The sequence below is a fragment of the Chroicocephalus ridibundus genome, chromosome 1, assembly GCF_963924245.1.
Source record: "Chroicocephalus ridibundus chromosome 1, bChrRid1.1, whole genome shotgun sequence".
NCBI classification, from domain to species: domain Eukaryota; kingdom Metazoa; phylum Chordata; class Aves; order Charadriiformes; family Laridae; genus Chroicocephalus; species Chroicocephalus ridibundus.
The window spans coordinates 13475689-13496363 of NC_086284.1; the positions used below are offsets into that span (position 1 = coordinate 13475689).

At 44.5% G+C, this 20675-nt stretch overlaps 1 protein-coding gene across 8 annotated transcripts in view; it reads left to right on the forward strand.

Moving 5' to 3' along the window:
* FAT3 (FAT atypical cadherin 3) overlaps positions 1–20675 on the forward strand; it is a 425569-nt gene that overhangs the window by 176924 nt on the left and 227970 nt on the right. For all 8 annotated transcript variants that reach the window (XR_010070308.1, XM_063329048.1, XM_063329074.1 and 5 more), the window contains exon 3: positions 16094–16408. Coding sequence is in view for 7 of the 8 variants with exons in the window: in XM_063329048.1 (XP_063185118.1) it covers positions 16094–16408 (315 nt within the window). In the remaining variant the exon portion in view is untranslated. The remainder of the gene's footprint in view (positions 1–16093; positions 16409–20675) is intronic.

A 20675-nucleotide genomic window follows, 5' to 3' on the forward strand; every position in this document is an offset into this window, starting at 1 on the left:
CTTTCCAGCCTAGTCCCGGGTGTGATGGTTTTGAATGAAAAATTTTCCTCTTGGATGTTCGCCTTCAGGATCCCAGCGAATTTGTGTTTTGCTTGGTATCACTGGTGCAAACATTCAGTCGTTTAGAATAAGCATGGAGTGATTCATCTATTTATTTTGAGAGGTTGAATGCCTGACCACGATATGTTTTCTTAAATTTTACAATTTAATAGTAGCCTGGGGTGCTGTATTAATTTTATTTTACTGCTCCAAGAGGCTGATATTGCTGCTTGGTTCTTTCCTGCTTTAGTTTAGCATTACTCCGTGAGATTAAAATGACTGCTTGGTAGCTGGAGCTTTACTCTTTCCCTTCTCTTGTATTTCTGACTTCCTGATGCTGGGTTTACCCCTCGGTTAAATGGGTGCAGAAGCACCTGGTGGCTGGGAATTTTAGTAATATTTGTCAAGAGCTCCTGAGGTGATGTTGTATAAGGTCTGGCTATTTTCTGAACAATGCCATCCTTCAGAAATTCCTATACACTGTATCTTGGGGGAGGGAGTTCGGTCGCAAAGCACTACATTTAAAATTATTCTATTTGGAAGTAAAAAATGATTGACTGCTGAAAGCTGCCTTATATGTTTTCTTCCCACTGGCCCTGTCACCCTGTACCCTCCCAGGGTCAAAACAAATCTAATTCCATCTTGTACCAGAAAAAGCAAATAAACCCAAAGATATTATTATTTTTTATTGGGGTTTTTGGTCCTCACCACGGTTTGTTTATAAGGTAAACTCAAGTTTAATGGAGCAGACTTACCTGTTCAAGACTGGAGTTTTGAATAGCACTTTCCTAAGTAAGCTTTCCTGAAGGAGCCAGTATTTATCAAGTGTGCTGTCAGAGTTTTAGTGCTCAGCGCTGGACAAGTGGACACATTACATCTCAATTAAGAGTGGAAGATAAATGGGTGGCAGTAAATGGAGGTCATGGGTTAGAGGCATTTAATGGAAGAAATGGAAATGAAAATTGGAAAACAATCTAAGGGATCTCGAGAAGATAAGCACAAAGGAAACTCAATTAGAGGGAGCCATGCTTCCTCCTGCTCTTGGATCTGGGATAATTTCCTGGTTTTTGTTTGGATGGGTTTATTGCTTCCACAGGCAGCAAAGTTGCATTATAAATAAATAATTAAATTCAATTTTATGATTTGCTTATACTGAAAATATAATCTCCATTTCAAAATTGTGTATAAATAGACAAATAGACTTTTTCTATCTTAAGTGCAGCCTATTGATTGGCCCTAGGAAAAGCCCACACTGGTATTACTGAGTGTTTTAAAGCATAAAATACAAGGACATTTTTAAAAGCTAAAATATTCACAAATGCAAATTCCAATGATAAGTGTTTATGAAAGCTTTAAACTGCATAGGATGATGGATTTGTAAGGCAATCCATGCAGAGAAAGCATACTATGCATTTATGGTCTGGCCATTTAAAGAAATTAAAATAAATCACTTTTCCTCTTTCATTTAGAATATATCTATGTGCAAGTGTATGTGCATGTGTTTTTCTATATATATATCTGTCTGTACATATATACAGCATTTCACCGAGATGAGTAACTGTGATAAAGTGATAGCAGTCGCCGCGGTGCATAATGAGAGCATAAGGGTTGTGTCCACAGCAAAGCCCTTGTTTTCTGTGTCTTATTTCATTAGGGCTCGTGCTTGTGGTTTCCCTCAAGGGATCACACGGTGTATATTGGTACTGCAACATTTCATTATTTACTTTATCAAGACGTTGACTTTCTCCGCCTCTTTAGGGAGCTTAGTCCACCTCATCATAAAACACTCTAAAATTGAGCTGCTGCAGTTTACGTGCATGTACATACACACCAGCTGGGGAATGCAATACTTACTCCAATGGGGTGCACCTGAGCCTTGCCCCAAATAAGCAAGGGAGCGTCCGGGTGTGCCAGGCTGCCTGCTTTACTTCCCGACATCTCGGCCAGAGCCACAGCATCTCCTGGAAAAGCGGGTAGGGAAAGCTGGCAGAAAGACTTCGGAGGACTCTGATACAAGAAGGGCCTGTGTTTTATGTCTCACATGAAAGGCTATGCTTCGGAGAGCAGCAGCCACAGCACATTTATTTGATTCACTCTGTTCAGAGGCAAAAAGAGGCACCCACCGAGTCACTGGCACCGTTCCCAATGATCACGCTAGAGTTGTCTGCATTGAGGCTTTTATCGTACTGCTCTGATTTGCCACATTCCCTTGCGTGTCTCAGCTTCCCACTCCCCTCTGTTTTCTTGTCTGAAGAAGAGTACCCTACCTGTGGAGGATTTTTGAAGATAAATGTCAAACTAATGCTTCCCCAAGATCAAAAGAGTAGCACCAATATACTCCAGTATATTCCCATATACTCTTTGACCCTTAGATTTATTATCGCACAGAATATGGAGAGTGAAACAGAAGTGTAATTATGATCTGCTTGTGCAGGGTCCGTGCTGGGTTTGCTGTTAGAACCCCAGCTCCATCTCCTCTATCCAAGGTAGAAAATTAAAGTTCTGACTATCTTAATGATCACGTGTAGTTTTTTCCTGCAGAGTTACCGCGAGGTTGCTCAAGGGGTTTTGGAAAAAATCCAAGATGGAAATGAATTCCAGGTATTTCACTTTTTGCAATCACAGATATGGCTGTAGGTGAGGTGTCTCCTATGCAAAGCTTGTAGCTGTCTCTAAGACCTTCCTGTTAGAAAGCATCTGGGATTGCTCTTGGCTATTTCTATGGATATTTTTGCTGTACTAGGAGAGATTCAGCTTAGTTGTGAGTAACCTTTGAACACTGATGACTGCTTTAGGTTAAAGATGCATGCTGTTGGGGTAGATGTTGAGAAATGAGAAAGGGAGATTCAAAGAAAGTTGCGGGAGCAGCCTACTGTCTTCCACACAAAATTAGACCATTAAAAAAAAACCCAAACTTTTAAGGAAGATGATAGTATTTGAATTACATTCAGGGCAGGATTTTTGGGCCAGTCAAGTTGTGCAAAAAGTGACTTGGAAGCGGATGATTTCTAAGCAGGCAGTTCTTCAGCCTGCTCATTTCGGTTTGAAGAGAAAGGCTAAACTCTGCAGTTACTTCAAGAGGGCTACAGTTAAATTCAGCATATAGTCAAGGACTGGACTGTCCTGTGCTGCCCTGCTTGCTAATTCTGTAGGTCTGCAAGTTCAGGTTTTAGTTAACGGAAGAGACAGACCCAGTTATCAGTTGCCTTTTAGCGTGCCGTCTCAGATGAGGGCATCAGGAGTTTGCTGTGGTTTGTGGTATGAGCTGGTAGATACCAGCTTCTCAACCATCTGTTACCAGCTGTCCACAAATGGTTGTGGTCCTCCTTGGAGTAACACCAGAATAACGGTGTGGGTAAAAACTAGCGTAGCTTCCCTGCAGAGGTTCAGCAAGGGGTGTCCATTGGGACACCCTTTTCTTTGTGGAAGGTAATTCTCCATTAGTGAAAGAAGTCCGGGGTGTAAGACCCGTTCTTGTATTTAGGTGTGTGAGCAGAGTCACTCTTGTGTCTGTTCAACATGGGAAACTGAGCTCCTGTCCTTTCTGAAGTGAACAGCAAGAGATGCTCCATATCTTTTTGATGTTGACAGGTGATCTAAACTAAATTTTGACCTCCGGGTAACCCTCTTGCATTTTTTTTCTGCTCCAGTCATCAAAACTTCTGCCCAGAGCAGAAGCAGCAGCTTGAGGTGTTTTTACACCCTTTTTACACCCTCTGGACATGAAGGATGAAAGGGGGGCGTCTCTTTTTCGGCTTTTCTAGAGAAGAGAGGAGAAAGTACGCCTGAAAGCATACTTAAGAAAAAATGAAATGCTTTGCTTCTGGGAAGTTTAAAGCAGTAGCCCTGATTCAAAACAAGTCACCTCTTTTTCGACATGCTAGCTGTCATGTACCCTGGCTCCTGTAAGCAAAGCCAGTGCGATACAGAGGAAAAACTTACATTTTCTAGACCTAGGGGAGTCCTGCAAGTGGATCTGGATAAAACATCAGGTTTCAGTGCATCCAGTCTGTATTTCACAGTGAAACACGAAGCGTGTTGCCTTGCAAAACAGCAATGTTCTGCTACAGCATCATGGACAATTGTTGTCAAAGTATATACTGTCTGGAGGGCCCTTATCCACTGGAAAATTCACTCAAAGAAACACAAGGTCAATCGATCGTTCTTACAAAGCCACAAGGTTGGCTGCCGCCTCTTGTAATCTGAGAGTTTCTGCTCAAGCAGGGAAGGGGACCAGGTTGTTCACTGCCTGTCACCCCGCGGTACATCCCTCTGGGTGCTCAGACTGCACAGAAGTGGTGCACGTTGCTCTGGGCTCACCGGTGGTCACGGTCAGCAGATGTGCTGCTTCTAATGCCTTGCGCACATCTCCGGAACATGCTCTTCAGTTTCTTGCGTGCCCTCATAAGTGACAGTGAGAAGGTACCAGGAGCTGTTTTTTCACCAGGTGTATGTTCTCCCCTCCATGGGGATGGCAGTGCAGGGGCTGTTGGGACAATGAAACAGTGACCATGGGAGTAGAGCTGGGCAGGTTGGGAGCGCTGCGGCAGCCCAGCACCATCTGGTGAACCTCCTCTCTCCATCCTCCTTGGGGAAGACAGCTGGACAATGTTCACAGATCCGTAGTGCCCAGAAGAGACCAGGTCGTTTGGTTTCATCCCATTTATATTGCTGTCTGTTACATATCACTTTGGTACCTCTTTACTGAGCGATCTTTCTCTGCCTAAAGTGTAGCATACATTTGCCACAGAATGTTTCTCCCCCAACAGCTTGTAGCCCTCGCTTGCAGATGTCTAGAGATAGGAGGAAATTATTCTGGGAATTAATCACCCGCTTAAAAAAATAAATAATAAAGAAGAGTATCAAGCTGATTGCTAATTTTATTTTTCCTGGCTTCAGTTTCCAATCATTAGATGTTGCTCCACCTTATTTTGTTAGATTAAAGAGCCCTTTACTTCCCAGTAATATTTCCCCATGAACTTTACATGCATTTTCTAATCAAGTTGCCTCTCCATCTTCTTTTTAATAAGCTTAGCAAATTGAAATCTTAAACTCTCTTACTGTAAATCATTGTCTCTGCTCCTCATACTGGTTGTGGAACTATTTTTTTTTTTTTTTCTTTTAATCTTCTCTATTTTTTTTACATGCTTTGTAAAGTAGACTCCAGAGTCATGCTCGGCACCTCCACGCAGAGGAAACGCGGCTGTGCCGTGCAGGGCATGGTGCTCTGGTGCTTGCTGTGTGCATCATGCTCCCCTCTTCCCTGCAGTGTTCATGTTCAAGCACAGCGTGGCAACTAAACCCTGTCAGAAGTACTTTTTCTCTCCTTTTTGACTACTCCTGTGGGTTTGTTTTTGAGTAGAGAGAAAGATAAAGGCAGATTTCGGGGTTAATGTTACTCTTTTCATGGGGTTGCCCATTTGCTGTGGGCTGAAAGAAACAGCAACAAAGGGAGAAAAAAAAAAAGATGACTCTATTTCCAGTATCATATATAATAATACTCTGTTTCCAGTAAAATATATATAACTAAAAAGTGAAAGACATTTACTAGGTGGAATATTCCCACTAGTCGCTTGTCTGCGCTGGCTGGCAATGCTCAGTGCTGAGATCCATCAGAAGAGCCAGGGCCTGTTTCTGTTGTACTTGAGCCTAGGTAAGGTCAGCATCGCCTTCCTCGGTATGAGGAATCACTCACTCTCCAGGGCAGCTGGACAACTGAAACAGATCGGCACAGATTTTGTAGAAGGGTTCCCAAAACGATCTCTCATACAGTAGGCAGTACAAAAGATACAGAGCTCCGTGTAAAGGAAGAGGACCCTGCACAGAAGTCCCTTGCCAGGACTTTTATTGGGATCCTTTTGAGCATCCTTTGCCTTTTTTCTCCATCTCTTCTTCCTGCTTCAGCTTTGCTCCGCTTCTGATTTCATTTCTAAAATAACCAGGAGCAAACCCTTCTTTTTAAAATAGCTTCCTAGTCCTCCCGGCAGAGGACACATGGGTTGGACTTTGATCTCTTTATTAATCTACTAAAGGGAACGTACAGAAAATCTGGGTTACTCTGGGCATTCGCCAGACCCTTTGAGCAAAAATGCCTCCATACAAACGGCTTATTATCGAGGTTTAACAGCTTTCATCATTGGTGCTAACAACGTGAGGATTTCTGCTGGTACCATTCCCACGTTCGGTTTGGTTGGGAAGGCTGCAGAGGTGGGCACAAGGCATGCAAGAGTGCGGTAGTTCTCATGGTGCTCAGAAAACAGGGCAGAACTTGCAGTTTGCTGTAGGGAAAAACAGATAGAGAGGGATAAATGCATACAGAGGGGTTATAATATTGAAGAGAATTCACAGTTTGTAATTCATGTGTGGCTGAAAACCCAGGAGCCACAAGTGCTTTAAAAAAAGGAAAAAAACCAAACATAGTCAGTAGAGTGAAATTGTACCATCAGCTGTTGTTCTTCTGAGTTACATTAAGCACATATTCCCATACTGGGCCTTCCTGCCAACGTTTATAAAAGCTTGAGGTATCTGAATTTTGCACAACACCTGCCACCGTGTCAAAATTGCACTTTTCATTTGCTTTTTTTACCACTTTGTCTGAAAAGTTGAGCCTGCACGTGCCCAGCGAAGAGGAAGAAGTTGATCCCATAAATAAGCATTGTATTTTGCTGTGTCTCTGAGACCAAAGAGGAAGGAGCTACCTGGGTAAAAGGGATGCCAGCGGCAGCCCGTCTTCATAAAAGTTGAAGGATACGGCTCAAGCCATGCGGGTTCACAGCACATCCCATTTGTCAGAGCAGTGTCACAGTTTGTCCCGTCGTTCTCAAGCACTTGTAGTGAGTAGCAAATGGTAAGTGGCAGCGGTTTAGTCATTGCCGGGGCTTCACGGCTCCTCTCAGCCTGGTTTTACTGCAGGGTTTTATTGCATTGTTTGGCAGTGATGGAGTGTGTTAAGCTTTGACAGAGATTATTCATAAAATAAGAGGGTTTCTTTATAGTATTTGTGCCTTTGAAGGCAATTTGGTTCTTCCAGAGTTGTCCATTGTGTATTTTTTGTTTATCTATGTAAGATTATTTTTTTCTTCCACCCAAGCAAAAAATATTAAAGCAAGATGAATATGGATATTTCTTTAAATAAGTAGAGGGATGTGATGGAAGACACAGAAACCATAATAAAGCCTAGTCAGGTGAAAATGTTGGCACATCTTATTTCATTTAATTCATAAATGGAAGAAGATAGAGAATTTATTTGACTAAGCCTCTGGTTCAGCGTCTTGATGATGTGTTTGGAAAATTGCTCTGAAATTGATGTGTAAGTGACCTTGAAGATGTTGTATTTAAGTGATAGCTCATTTTGATGTGAAGTTGTAAGCCCTCCCCCTCCCCAAATAAAGCAAGCAAAGGAAACCAGCAACATTTAATTTAAGTAATTTGAAGGTGAAGAAGGAAGAATCTTACCTCAAAACTCAAAATACAAGTAGCCTGGAAGGTCAAGCACCTAATCGGAGTTTTGCCTCCATTTCAGTGCTATTAAGATGGTGCTTTACTGGGAAGTCTGCCCTTGTGGCAGCGGTCCTGCAGCCTTGGTGTCTGCTTTGGGACACCCGCGGACCCCTGAGAAAACCCAGTCCCTATGGAGGGTGGCACTGCTAATTTGGTATGCAACACTTACCCTTTGAATCACAGCATTCATATATATATATGAATATATATATATACATACATACACTCCATATTTGTTGGTATTCCTTTATATGGATTTATTATATATAAATACACATACATTGGTAAATATTAATATATTCATATATATTAGCATTGTCACATATGTAAACATACACATATATTTATTCTTATTCTTTTGATTTGCGGGGTCACTGGCCAGACCTAAACTTGATTATTGCCTTTAATTAGGTGAACTTCCCCTCTACCTGTAGTAAATGAAGTTATGTTTGTGTTTTGCAGCCTGAGGCATGGCTGGCCAGGGTCCGTGCTCAGGCAGGACACCATCACCAGCCTGGTGTCAGGTTCATGCCCGTGCAAGTCGTGCCGATGGGGCTGTACCTGATTTAATGACTCCCTGCCAGACCTGATCTCCAATCGCACTGTGCATCCCGGGCACATGAGTATCCCTGACATTTCCGGGGCTGTTCGCTGTCCCAAGACCTCTGAGGTCAGAGGAAGTTTCCATACGTACCTGATCTGGATTTCAGACCAACTGTCTGCGCTTGGTCTAAACCATTGGGTGGTGGTGGTTTATTCCACGAGCAGAAGCAGTTCACAGCCCCTCTGCACACCCAATGCCTTGCACACAACAGCAGCGGTGGTCCCCCTTTGGAAAGAGCCCACACTTGAAATTGCCCCTGAAACACACAGTCGCATGTCCTCTCCAGTAAGAGCTGTGAACCTGAACATTATCTACCTGCTTATCTATTACCTGCAGATATATTACATTAGTTAACATGTTGAAAGTCCTTGTGATGATCCTGACTGGTTGTGATATTCATAATATTGTGTGTAATAACACTGTAAAAGGTGTATTTGCAGGCCAATCCAGTGTCGGTGGAAATAGGATTGCAGAGGATTGGCTTTCTAATTCTCTTTTACTGCTCTGGGAACTGAGACGTAATATTCACTGCAGAAACTCTGTTTTAAGGTAACAGTAAATTTGTACATTCAAAACATCTGTAAAAAAAGAGAAAATTAAAAGCTAAGCCCTAGACAGGAGTGTTACCTGTCTTGCGTTTTTTGTCAAGCATGGTTTATTATATATGTTTTATATTTTAACCAGACAAAAGAATATTAGGAAGTTCTAGGTAGTCTCACAAAGTTAATATTGCTTTTGGACTCATTCCTGGGCATGATCTAATCTCCGTTTAAGTCAATGGGGATATTTCCATTCGCTTCAATAGGAGCTGGGTTTGCGTTTTAATATGCAGTAAAGCCTGCGAAATTTGTGCAATAAAATAAAAACAGGAGGCCACGCTTGGCACAATGGGGGGGCTTAAATGAAGGCACTGAAATAGTGCTTAATCACCAAAGTAAGGAGCCTGATTTTCAAAGCTGCCGGCTGCGAGCGGTGGGGGGGATGAGCGATAGGTCTCCTTCATGCTCCGGTTGAGTTTGTGGCTGATGTGATACCGCCGTCCGTATTCAGAACTGGCACTGGTGATTCATGGCTCGAGAAGACTTTAAAAAGGGGTGAATATAATGTATGGTTTATTCTGATTCCCACTGGCTTTGGTGGCCCCGGTGTGCTGAATTGCTCTGGCATCGGTGCTCAGGTTCACGTCTTCGTTACGCTAAAACTGTTTAATCCTGTGGGTTATATTTACAGTTTACCCTTAATGGAAATAATGAAATAAATATCTCCTAAAAGAGGTATGCGCTGATTTTATACACACAGAACCATTCTATGTGAAGGACCTAAATAAAAAAATATATGGGTTAGGCGTAATGTTAGCTTTCTTGAAATCGTAAATTTTCTTCCTTAATTGGGTGTGAAATTCCCGTCTACAAATCATGCCATTTTGGTTGATTTTACGTTCATTGGTTTGATGAATAATGGGCTTGTAGTATTTTTAAACTTTTCCTGCCTACGATAGCTCTCTGCTAAGTGTCCTTCAAAAATCACGTCTTTTCTTAATGCAAGGAATCCGGATTAGCTCTGGCATTTGCGTTTACAGTCACAAATCTTTCCATGCCCCCCCTGTGCAACGATGTGTGGGGGCAGGATTCGGCCAGAGCTCCGGCGCAGGAGCGCGGGTAGGTGGGTGTAAAGTTTTCATCTTGGTGCAGCTGGATGAGGTGTGTAAGCTCTTTCTTCCCCCTACGTAGTTTAGATCGACAAATTTTGGAAAAAAAACCCAACTCATTATTCAACTGTTTTCTTCTAAAGCTGCATTTATTTATTGTTTGTTTCCCAGCAAGGCAATGGAATTGAGGACCTTTGGCTGACGGCTCGGTGATGAGCAAGGTGTTGTGTTTACTGCCATGAGATTCGTAGAGTCTTTGATGAGGGTCATGAATAATTAGTAGCATTTCAGAATCAGTGATTTTTTCTTTTCTTCCTTTGAGGGATGAAACAGAGCCCTGAGTACTCCGCTGTCAGTAGGCATTCCCGACTGCCCCATTCCTCTCGTTTTAATTTGGAGACAAACTAGCCTCTACTTTGTAGCTGGTTTGCACTGAGCCCCTTTGTTTTGGAGCTGGAGGAGTCAGAGGCAGACTCGGAACTCGGGAAATGCGTTTTTGTCACACTTCGCGTGGCAGAAGCTGACGTGGCCTTTGCCCCAGGGGCTGGAGTCAGGAAGGTGCATCCATCACCATTTGTCCTTCAGTCACCTTAAAGATTATATATTTTTATAGCTACTTTAACCACTAAACCTTGCATTTGCACTAGTGAGGACCTGGCTTTGAGTGGGAAGGGGCATCCCACACTTTGGCAGCTGGGAATATCTGTGGGTGTGCTGCTGTAGGGTGACCTCTCTCCCGTGCTTCAGCTTGTGCTGAGGACAGGTTCTGCTGTTGCTGCCTACCACTCCTCCTGCCCCGCTCTGTGGCCATTCCTGGGTCAGGCATTGGGAATAAGTGGGCTGTTCACTTTATTTGGCTTTCCTGGTTTCCCAATCTGAGATGCTGATTTGTGCAATTACCTCATATTCCTGAAAAGGGATGAGAAGAGCAAGCAACATCTTGTCATTGAGGCTCTTCTCAACTGGATGACTGGGAAGAGCTGGTGGTGCTAAGCAGGATGCCCCCCTGCAAAACCACTGCAGTATTTTGAAAAAGAGATAATTACGGGATTTTCCGTAATACTTCTGTGTGATAGAAGTTTTTGGAAGAGTAGCAGATACTTCCAAGCCAGTCCTTTTTCTGTCTGTGCAGGAACCTCCCCATATCTTGTTCATCGTTTGCCAAAACTGAGAGTATGACTACTTACACTGGCAACTTTTATAACACAGGCTACTGAGTCACTCAGCAAAATCACATTCTACGTTATTTTTTGCATCTAGGTCAATAACTTGGATAGAAGAATAGATTATATTGTCTTGCCCCAGTACCAAGATGCCAAATGATGGGAGATTCTGGCCTGTCCCTGGCAAGCAGTTGCTCCTGCCAGACTCCTCCACTTTCAGTATTTGCACTCTCCTTTTTCTGCCATTGACTCCCAGCCATCAGACCTCAATTTGCTTTTCTCAGCTAGATTAAAGAGCCTCGTTACTCTCCTCTGACTTTTCCTTGCCCACCTTCTTACAGACCACCAAGTTGTCTTTTAATCTTGCCTTGAAAAAACCTAAACAGAATTGAACTCCTTTTAGTGTTTGCACTATTGAGAGTATTCGTGAAGGATGATCTGACTTTTAGGAGGAACATATGTGTGAAGCAGATATCCATGGCGATGGGCACCTATGTAAACACCCGGCCTTGACAGCTCCAGTAAACACTCTCTTGCAGAGCTGTGGCAGGTCCATTCATCACTTGACCTATACACAAAGTACTGTCAAACACATAAGGTAAACAAACAGGGGGCAAAAAAGAGGTGAGGAAAGAAATAATGCTTTTCTCTAATCCCTTTTTGTTTTAAGAGCTTCTCATGGCTATAGTAAATACATAACTTTCAGATAATTTTGAGTGGACCACGTCATTTGAAGTGGTCTGCTGAAAGATGTGCAGCAAATCAGGGGGAGTGGAAGGAGGGAAATCCAGTTCGCTGATTCTTTGTCCGCTTTTATAGCCAGTAGCTTCTCACCCCTTTTTTTTCAGCCTTCGCCCTTCCTAAGGCAGTGTCTCAGTGTGCGCCACTTGCAGGAGCCATACAGAAAACATTATCCCATTATTTTCCCCGGGAAAGAGGGAAAACAAGCCTTTAAGAGAAACAAGCACCACAACCTTTGCATTGCTGGCACATCGCCGAGCCCAAGGGCTGCACTTAATTTACATATAAATGTGCCCAGGATTTTAATCAGCGATTAATGCACTCCGTTGTTATTTTTCACTTACAGTGTTCGTAATGCACGTGGTACTCGGCGAATCGCATAGGGCAAATGTGCTTGGAGGAATGCAGTGGCAAGCGTATCGGTGGCACCTCTTTTTGGATTGATGGCTGGCTTTATTTCTGAGGCTGCCCTGGGCCTGCGGAAGTGCTGGCTTCAGTCCTTCAGGGATACTGCAAAATCTGGCCGAGGGTGACATAAAGAGCTGGCTTACAGGCTGCTCGGTTGGATTTCAGCTGCCTCATGTAGAAATGCAGTAGTGCCTCCGTGGCGTAGTGTCCCAGTGGATGGGAACATCTGTTTTTTCTGTCTCGTTCAGAAATGCGTCTGCAAAATCTTGAAACTTTTTCTTTTTTAATCACTTTGAAATTTTCAGGATCTCTGCTGGTGTTTCTTCTTACTTCTTGATTTGTTTAGCTCAGGTGTCATCACATTGTTCATGTTTCCCTTCTAATTAGCGGGCTGGGAAGAATTCACCCCAAAAGCTGTCCAAGAAAAGCCTTAGAGCTGCTCCCAAAGGCCTCTCCTTCCCTCTGCTCTTCTGGCCCTGAAAACGAAGTTCTGTCTTTTGTATCTGTTAATATCTATAAGCTTCGGAGTGAGGTCTTTTCTGAATTTGTTGTGGTCTTATCCATGGATATTCTTGGCATTTCCCATAATTTCACTCAGCTAAAGTGAGTGAGAGCCTGCCTACAGACTGCCCCAGGGAATGTTTTGCAGGTCCTGATGCCAGCTCTGTCAGCCTTTTTGCTTCCATGCCATAATGATAAAGAAGCAGTGCTGATAATCCAGCGTCATCATTAGTCTTCAGAGTTAACACCTCATATGAAGATGACGTTTGACATCCATCTGGAAGGTGTCACCCATATCTACGTAGACAGATTGGTTAAATATTTGGGCAGCACGTGTATTCCTGTGGGTACTAACTTTAGGCCCATATTTGGGTAGACAGGAAGGAGGCATTTTGTGCAGGGCATTTGAGAGCGTGGTAGAAGGTGTTCCCGAGGCAGCGGAAGGGTTTCCACATGGAAAATCTGACAGCGAACAAAGACCTTCTACTTATTTATCAAGCTGCTGTGTGGTGGTGACAGGTGTAATGACAAGACATATTGAGCAAAAGGAATTAATTTATTTCTGGGACCTTTTAATAAATCAAAAGTCAAAAGAAGACCCAGTGTAGCAGACCCGTTGGCAGTTGCTAACACTTGTTCAATGATCCTTTCCTTCTGAAATACAGAAATGGAAAGTAACTGTTGCCAGGAGTCATAAAATGAAGGAACGACTCAGAAGATAGATTTATTATCAGCTCAGCATTAGTGAAATTCAGCTTCATAAACAGAGGTTAATCTGCTAAAACCTTCTGTGCTCTCACTGGGGGAAAACCCTACTTATTTCAAATTTTGTTTAATGATCTAAAATAATTCTTCTTGTCTTCTGAATAAATCAACATCTCTAGGAGCACTGATGGTCATCTTTTTTTGCCTCATCCTTGCCCACATGGATTTTTGCTATTTGTTTATTTATTTCCATGGGGCGTCATTTATTATGGGCTCTTCTTATCCCTGCGATGTAATTTCTCTTCTGGACTTCTAGGCATTTTCATCACAGTTCACTACATATTTCACCCATGTTTCTACAGAAAGTCATTATGTAGCACAGGCAGCTGCCGACAAGAATATTTAGAATACACTCTGCCTTTGTCCTCCAGTGCTGCGTTGCTCACCTTTGTTGGGTGAATAATACATCTGAGCAAGAAGGACATGAATCTGATGTCACTAGAAAAAGACCTAAGCCCGCACATGGCTGGAATTGGTACTGCTCCTTTCCCCTTCCTCTCTCTATGGTTGATCAAACAGTAGGAAAATACTTTGCAGTTCAAACTAGCATTAAAAAACATAATAAAAAAATCCAAACTTGAAAACAAGACTTAGAAAATTTTAAAAAAGACGTGTCCTGTACGAGAAGGGCAAGAACGTCAGGCATCTCTGTAACGGTGTGGTGGGTTCTGTGCTGCCTCCTGCCCAGAGCAGAGTCGGATGGGGGATGTCGGGAGCCAGGGCCTGGCTCCCTGGGGACAGGCAGCATCCCTTCTTGCTGGGTGGGCTTCTCTGTCTTACTCCAGGGGTGGCAGTCCCTTAGGACAGATGTTACATCATTGGCCTCTTGCTGCTACCCCTCATAAAAGCCATTTAGTGTGTTTGCCGGTAAACTTCAGTATAGAATGTGTTCTGCTGTGAAATGTCTGGCGAGGCTTGCACCGGGGCTTTTCATACTGTTAGACATCAGAAGCTCTATCAGGCCATCAAATCCATCCCTTCTGCTGTTGTCTCAGCAGCACAGGGCCATCATTTTCATGGCTGCTCTTCAAGAAATGGAATGGAGTTACCAGTTAAATTTAAAACCAAAGGTCTTGTCTGAATCCAGTGTCATAAAGGGATTAATTACTGGTATAATCTAAAAAGCCAGATTTGATGCATAGGTTGTAAGATTGAGGCTGAGGAATAACGTAGATAAATCACATCTGAACTTTACATACCCCATTAAGAAGGATTCCTGATAGGACTGGCAAGGAGGATCCCTCCTTGGCAGCCCATGCTCTGAAGAGCGGCTGAACACAGAGCCTGCGCCTTCCTTAGCAGTGCCCAAAGTCTGCCCACAACACCTCTCTGCCTATTCCAGTGTCTTTAAAGCTTTTCTAAGACTTCAGGTTCTCACAGAAACTTTCAGTGCAGTCTGATACTTAAAAAAAACCACAGAGACGTGAACATCCCTTATTAGCACTGATTTTACAGCAGCTCTTTCCTCGGTGGTTAACTGATAATGATGTTGTTCAAAGTTGCATCAAGCACATCTGAGACTAAATTGAGGTTTCTTATGTTCCTGTCTTGCCCTGCAACTTCTCCACCAGTTTCTATCAATGACATGACTTGATGGCCTGCAAACTGTCCTTTTTAGTATGTCTCAAGCTTGAGATCCACTTGTCGCCCAAGACTTAATAATGCTGTATTAAGAGAGGAAGACGTTCTTGGTGTATGTGTCACAGAAGTGGTGGGAAAGTGCATTTGCATATTTTGATGCTGGGGTGATTGTGTGTGTGGTACTGGTGTACTTGATGCTCTGTGCATTCGTGGTCAGTGCTCAAGTCAGTGAAGGTTTGGACTATGCAAATACGCCAGGTCTTCCAGTGCTCGGAGGTGTTTCTGGTTTCAGGGCCCTATATCTGTTTTTACAAAAGTCATTGTGGTTTTGGTGTTCATTTCGGGAGGAGGATGGACTTCTAAATCACTTTAGGAAGAAGTGAGGTGGGTAGAAGTCCATCGTGGCAGGAACCATGTAGACATGGAGGTGGTGGAGTGGCAGGTGCCATGTCTCTTTGTGGCTCTGTTACAAACACACTTTCGACCAAGTAGGAAAACAGCTGATGTTTTCTTACATCAGTAGCAGAGTGGCCAAACCCTTCCTATGTGATAAAAGAGGATATACTGGTTGTCTAAGAGCTATTACATGAGCTTTTGATTGCTGATAATCCAAGATTTTGGCATTGTGCAGTGAGTGATCTCATTATTAAATTTACTGTCTACTGAACTTGAATGTATTTATTTTAAATTGCCACCTCGGCTTTTTTCTTCAGCAAGGACGCTGGCAGGAGCTTGAAAAGAGAAGCCACTTTCTCTTGTGCAATTCATTGTCAGCGGCAATAGCCCTCTCTACTAAGGTTTATACAAGTTCGCATCACCAGCAGAAAATGACGGTGTTTCTTCTGTTATTCTGCTGGCAAAGAATTGGCTATGACATTAGGACACTTTATGAAGAGCCATCTTTTTACAGACACTCGCACACACACACACAAAAATTTCTGGGGACAAAGGACTGAGATGTTGATCAGGGTTCAATGCCCGAGTTCAAGTTTACGTTTTTGTTTTATGTACAACTTTAATTTTTCTAAGGGTAGAACATTTGTTATATGCTGAACACATTTCTATAGTACAGCCAAATCAAAATAGATGTGACATTTCATTGATCCTATTCCTGAGATCCTCTGCTTGCTGTTTTTTCTGCAGGAGTTATCTACACAGCAGATATTCTTGACCGGGAGACGACCAGATCCTACTGGTTGACGGTGTATGCAACTGATCATGGTGTCGTCCCACTCTACACAACCATCGAAGTCTACATTGAAGTGGAGGATGTGAATGACAACGCCCCCCTCACCTCTGAACCTATCTATTACCCAGCCGTCATGGAAAACTCCCCGAAGGATGTATCTGTCATTCAGATCCAAGCCCAGGACCCTGACTCCAGCACTAATGAAAAACTGACTTACCGGATTACAAGTGGAAATCCCCAGAACTTCTTTGTAATCAATCCCAAAACAGGTAATGAAATCCTGCTGCCTTGTGGTGGTGGGAATACGCGATTTAAATGTTTACCACCTTGCTCCCCTCCAGGATCCACTGGCATGGTACTGCTTTCAAAACCTCTGTTTTCTGGTTAGTTAGGTGACTAAAGCATCTTGTATGTGTCTAAAGCATCCTCTTTCGCATCCGTACACGAGCACGCTGGCAGATGACGTGCTGCAGATGTGCTGCTGCAGCGATCGCTCTTCTCTAGGTCACCAAATAGCTGCTGGCTGTTGCCTCTTCCCTGTGTCTATAGGGATGAGACTTTGCTACACTGGGTCTGCCGAGCAATGTTAGGAAGCAGATTCAAGCTGTTGCGCTTCACAGAGTGGCGTTTTGTCCTTTGTAAGCACCGTGGAAGTAAGTGGCACGATGATTGTCCGGCACATGTAATTAGGCTCCACATTACAGTAGCTGGATGTATTTCTACAGCTTGCTCTATACAAAAAGACAGTTTAGATGACCTAAAAATCCCTCTGGCCATTAGAAAAAAAAAACAAACCACCGTGTGTTTGCATTGATTTGTAACGGCTGGGGATGTAGCCTGTGGGTACAGTGTTGCAGATACGGTGGTTGTTTGAAGTTAAAGTGCTGTTGTTGGCTGGCGGTGGAGCATTGTGCCCGTGCAGACGGGCTCTGCGCATCTCTGTACCCTCGGTGCCTTTGCTGACCCAGGCGTCCCGGGTGCCTCGTTGAGGAAGAAATCGCCCCAGGAGATGTAGCCCGAGTTCATGGATGCTCTGCTGGGTGCCTACCTATGCTTGGCCACAGGTGTCCTCGCTCTGGCATGTACCTGTCCGTCCCTCGCTTCTCTGGCTGCTGGGGACCCTCCAGCATGGTTCGCAGCTAGAGAATTGGGTCGGCTTTCGCAGCAATAGGTTGATCTTTATCAAAGTAGTTCAGAGGATTCACACAGCTCTCATGCTGGTTGTAATGCTCCTGGTTTTGTTCTAGGGCCTTGATTTTTTTGAAAAAAATGTTTATTTGTATCTGCTGCAAATTTCTAAGTGGCTAGAACACCAGAAGGAGTAGACCAGAGAGGGAAGATTTTTAATTTGGTGTAGGAAAATGATGTTCACTAAATACATTTTCAACATTTGGCTGGGCAAACCTATTGCAATGTGTGGCATAAGAAGGGGTCAGGATCTTTTCAGGCATAAGCCCAGGTGAAGAATCAGTGAGCGTGTATAATCGCTGTGTTCAATCTGCCGAGCCCTAAGGCACATATCTCACTTATTTTTAACACTTGAAATGGCCGAAGATGGCTCTTCCATCTGCATCCCTTCTCCCCCTCCCCACCCCATAAATCCCATCTGGGCAAAGTAGCAGAGTTAGGACTCCGCAGTGTTTAATGCTTGTGCTTCCCTCCCGTCGGCTCCTCCCGCAGAGCAACCTGCTCGGCACAGTTCCCCTTATCCGCACGGCAGCCGGGATGAGGCCGTGCCAAGGACCAGAGCCGGGCGCGCTGCAGCCCCACAGCCCCCTGGCCTGGTAGCACACAGTGCGGGGTGGCTCTTCGTCCTGCTGGAGCATCGGGCAGGATATTTTTCCCTGACAAGGAGATCTTCATTCTCTGTCATGGCACTGAACGCTGAAGATGTTTCGTCTTCATTTTGCACCAAGGAAATTGCTGTCTGAGGGTTTAAGGCTTCAGGATGAGTAACTTTGCTGCTTGGGCAACCCCCAAAGGGCCCCCATTGCGTTTGGTGAGCATCCTGGCTGGTGGCTGGCTGGGATTTGTCATGGCAGGCATAAACCATCACCTCCTGTCCACCTTGCTCCATGCCAAATGCAGAGCAGTGAGAGCCGGGCAGGGCGGCCTCTTTTACTTTGTTTTTGCCTTTCAAAATGTTGGGGTCGATAGAGCATGTGTGCACAGAGGTGCCTTGTCCCAAAAGGGAGTTTGTCATGAACACAAAGATCTCATCCTCCCTTGGAAGTGTGGCCAGTTCTACCTGCCCAGCCTTGGTATCAGGATGCTTTCTCCCAACAGGATGCTGATGTCCGAGGAATAAGAGCGTAGTGGATTTTTCTAGAGAGCGCCCCTGTGGTCTCTGGCCAGGCTCCTTTCAGCCATCGCCCTGCGGTGCATTAGTTTCTCTAAAACAGCAGTTTACACTGTGGTTGTTTTATACGGGTGACTTCTGCACCCGCAGAAGAGGTTTGTAGCATCCCGACCCCGTTTGCATGCTGGGATTCAGCACAGCAATAACTCATGCAGTGCTTTACACAGCAGCCCCGAATGCGGCAGTGTGCTGTATAATCAAGATGAAAAGGTTTCATGTGAACCCAAATATGCGGCAATTGCCCTGTACGTGGGTTGAGCGAGCGTGCTCCTGCTGTCAGGGGAGAGCAGTCGTTTGTGAGAAAGGGGATCTTTTATTTTCGGTGTCACTTTACAAGTTTAAACAATGCCAACAAACTGACATCTCTCTCCTGTGAGTAGTCAGGTGCTGAGAGGCAACACGAAGGCAGCATCCTACATTTTTTACATCCTTTCGTGGGAGGCAGCAGAACTTGGCGTTGACTCAAGACAGGGAGTTGGCTGCAGCGTATGGATGCGCTTGGGGTGCTAAGAAGTTTCTCCAACCCCTTACTGGCTGGGCTTTGCTAATGTGCCCAGGGTTAAACCTCTTGCTGGATTTGCAGCCAGAAATGAGTATCCCCTAAACCCAGATTATCTGGAGCCTCAGGAAGACAGGTCAGAGAAAGGAGTTTGGCTTCCTCCGCTGCGAAGAAGCGATGATCATGGTTCACAGATCTCTTCCTTAGATTACCTGGCTATTTTGCAGCAAGAAATCTATTACTATTGATGGAGAATAAGGCATTACTAGCCTTGAACTCCTGTGCCCGTTTTCTTAGTTTTTGGACTTGGTGCTTTATACCGACAAAGCTGGGTTTCTTATGAAGACACAGGGCATGTCCTAGTTTATGGCGTGTGTCTGGAGGGTGGCTGGGTGGTGTTTCAGACAGTCCTGCCCTGACTGCAGACGATGTGGTTATCTGCAGTGCTGAGGGGCACAGCACAGCCTGGGCGTAGTGGGTAATCCCAGCTTCTTCTTAGGTGGTCCTTGCTGGTACGACGAGGAATACCCCCGAGTGTCTCTGCACCCTGCTCATGGCATGTCCCCCTCCACCTTTGCACAGTCTCGTGCTCCTTCTCAGTGGTCATTGGAGCTCAGCAATGACTGTTCTTGCCTTCCCCTGGAGCTCACTTTCAGCTGCTTTATAGCTCACGCAGGTCACGCGGATTCCTGGGGGCATGTGTACCACTACGTGTGTTGCCATCTCATGAAGGCACCAAGCGGGGACATAGGCAGTCCAGGTTTTGTTCCCAGTTCTGATATAGGACCATAACTGCAGGCAAATCTTACAATCTTAATTGACTATCTGGATAGCGGAAGCAACGATACTCCTTGTATGCCATGTCTGTAGGTAGAAGAAACTTTTTAGTAGACAACCTGTCACTTCCTGCATTTTTATAGACTGGCACAGCTCTAGGTGGCTATTTTAGGTACTGTCGAACTGCAAATACATCGCATGCGTTTGGATCTGTTTGATGGCAGTCTTCAGACCTTTCAGGATTATCACCTGCAATTTGCTCTGTGGGTTTTGGAGAGAAGGAAGAGTTGCTCCTGCAGGAGCCAAAAGCTGCTAAAAAGCTGCTGAGAGGAAGACTTTGTCACGGAAGTCACCCTCGGCGGCTCGTGCTCTCGCCAGGGACTGCTTCTGCTGCTGGAACACGGGTGCACATGGGTGGCAAGGGAGAGTCCCCTGCGGGCTCGGGGTTTATGTGGGTGCTCCGGGGGAGGAGGACAGGAACATGAGCAGCCCTTCCGCGTGCAGCTGGCTGGGTATGGAATGGCAGCGTGGGCAGTCTCCCATGAAGGTCTTTGTTTTCTCACCTTCATTATTTTTTTCTAAAATACAGCCGAGCATCAGTTTACGCCTCGGCTTGCTCTTTTATCTCGTGAGCTGATATTCATAGGTACAAGCACTAAGTGAATAATGTAGCACATTGGGTACGTGTGAAACCGTAAATCATTCGTGCTTGAGAACAAGGCAGCCTTGTTCCACGAACTGGTGGAGACTGCTGCCGCCTAAGTTTAGCAGGTCCGAGAGGGCAAATTGGGATTTTTCTTTATTTTCAGTGGGCAGGAGGTATTGTAAGGCACAGTTCTGTGAGAGGGGTAGGTAACATGTTTTTCAAATAGCTGAAGCATCTCTCCAGGTTACATGGCCA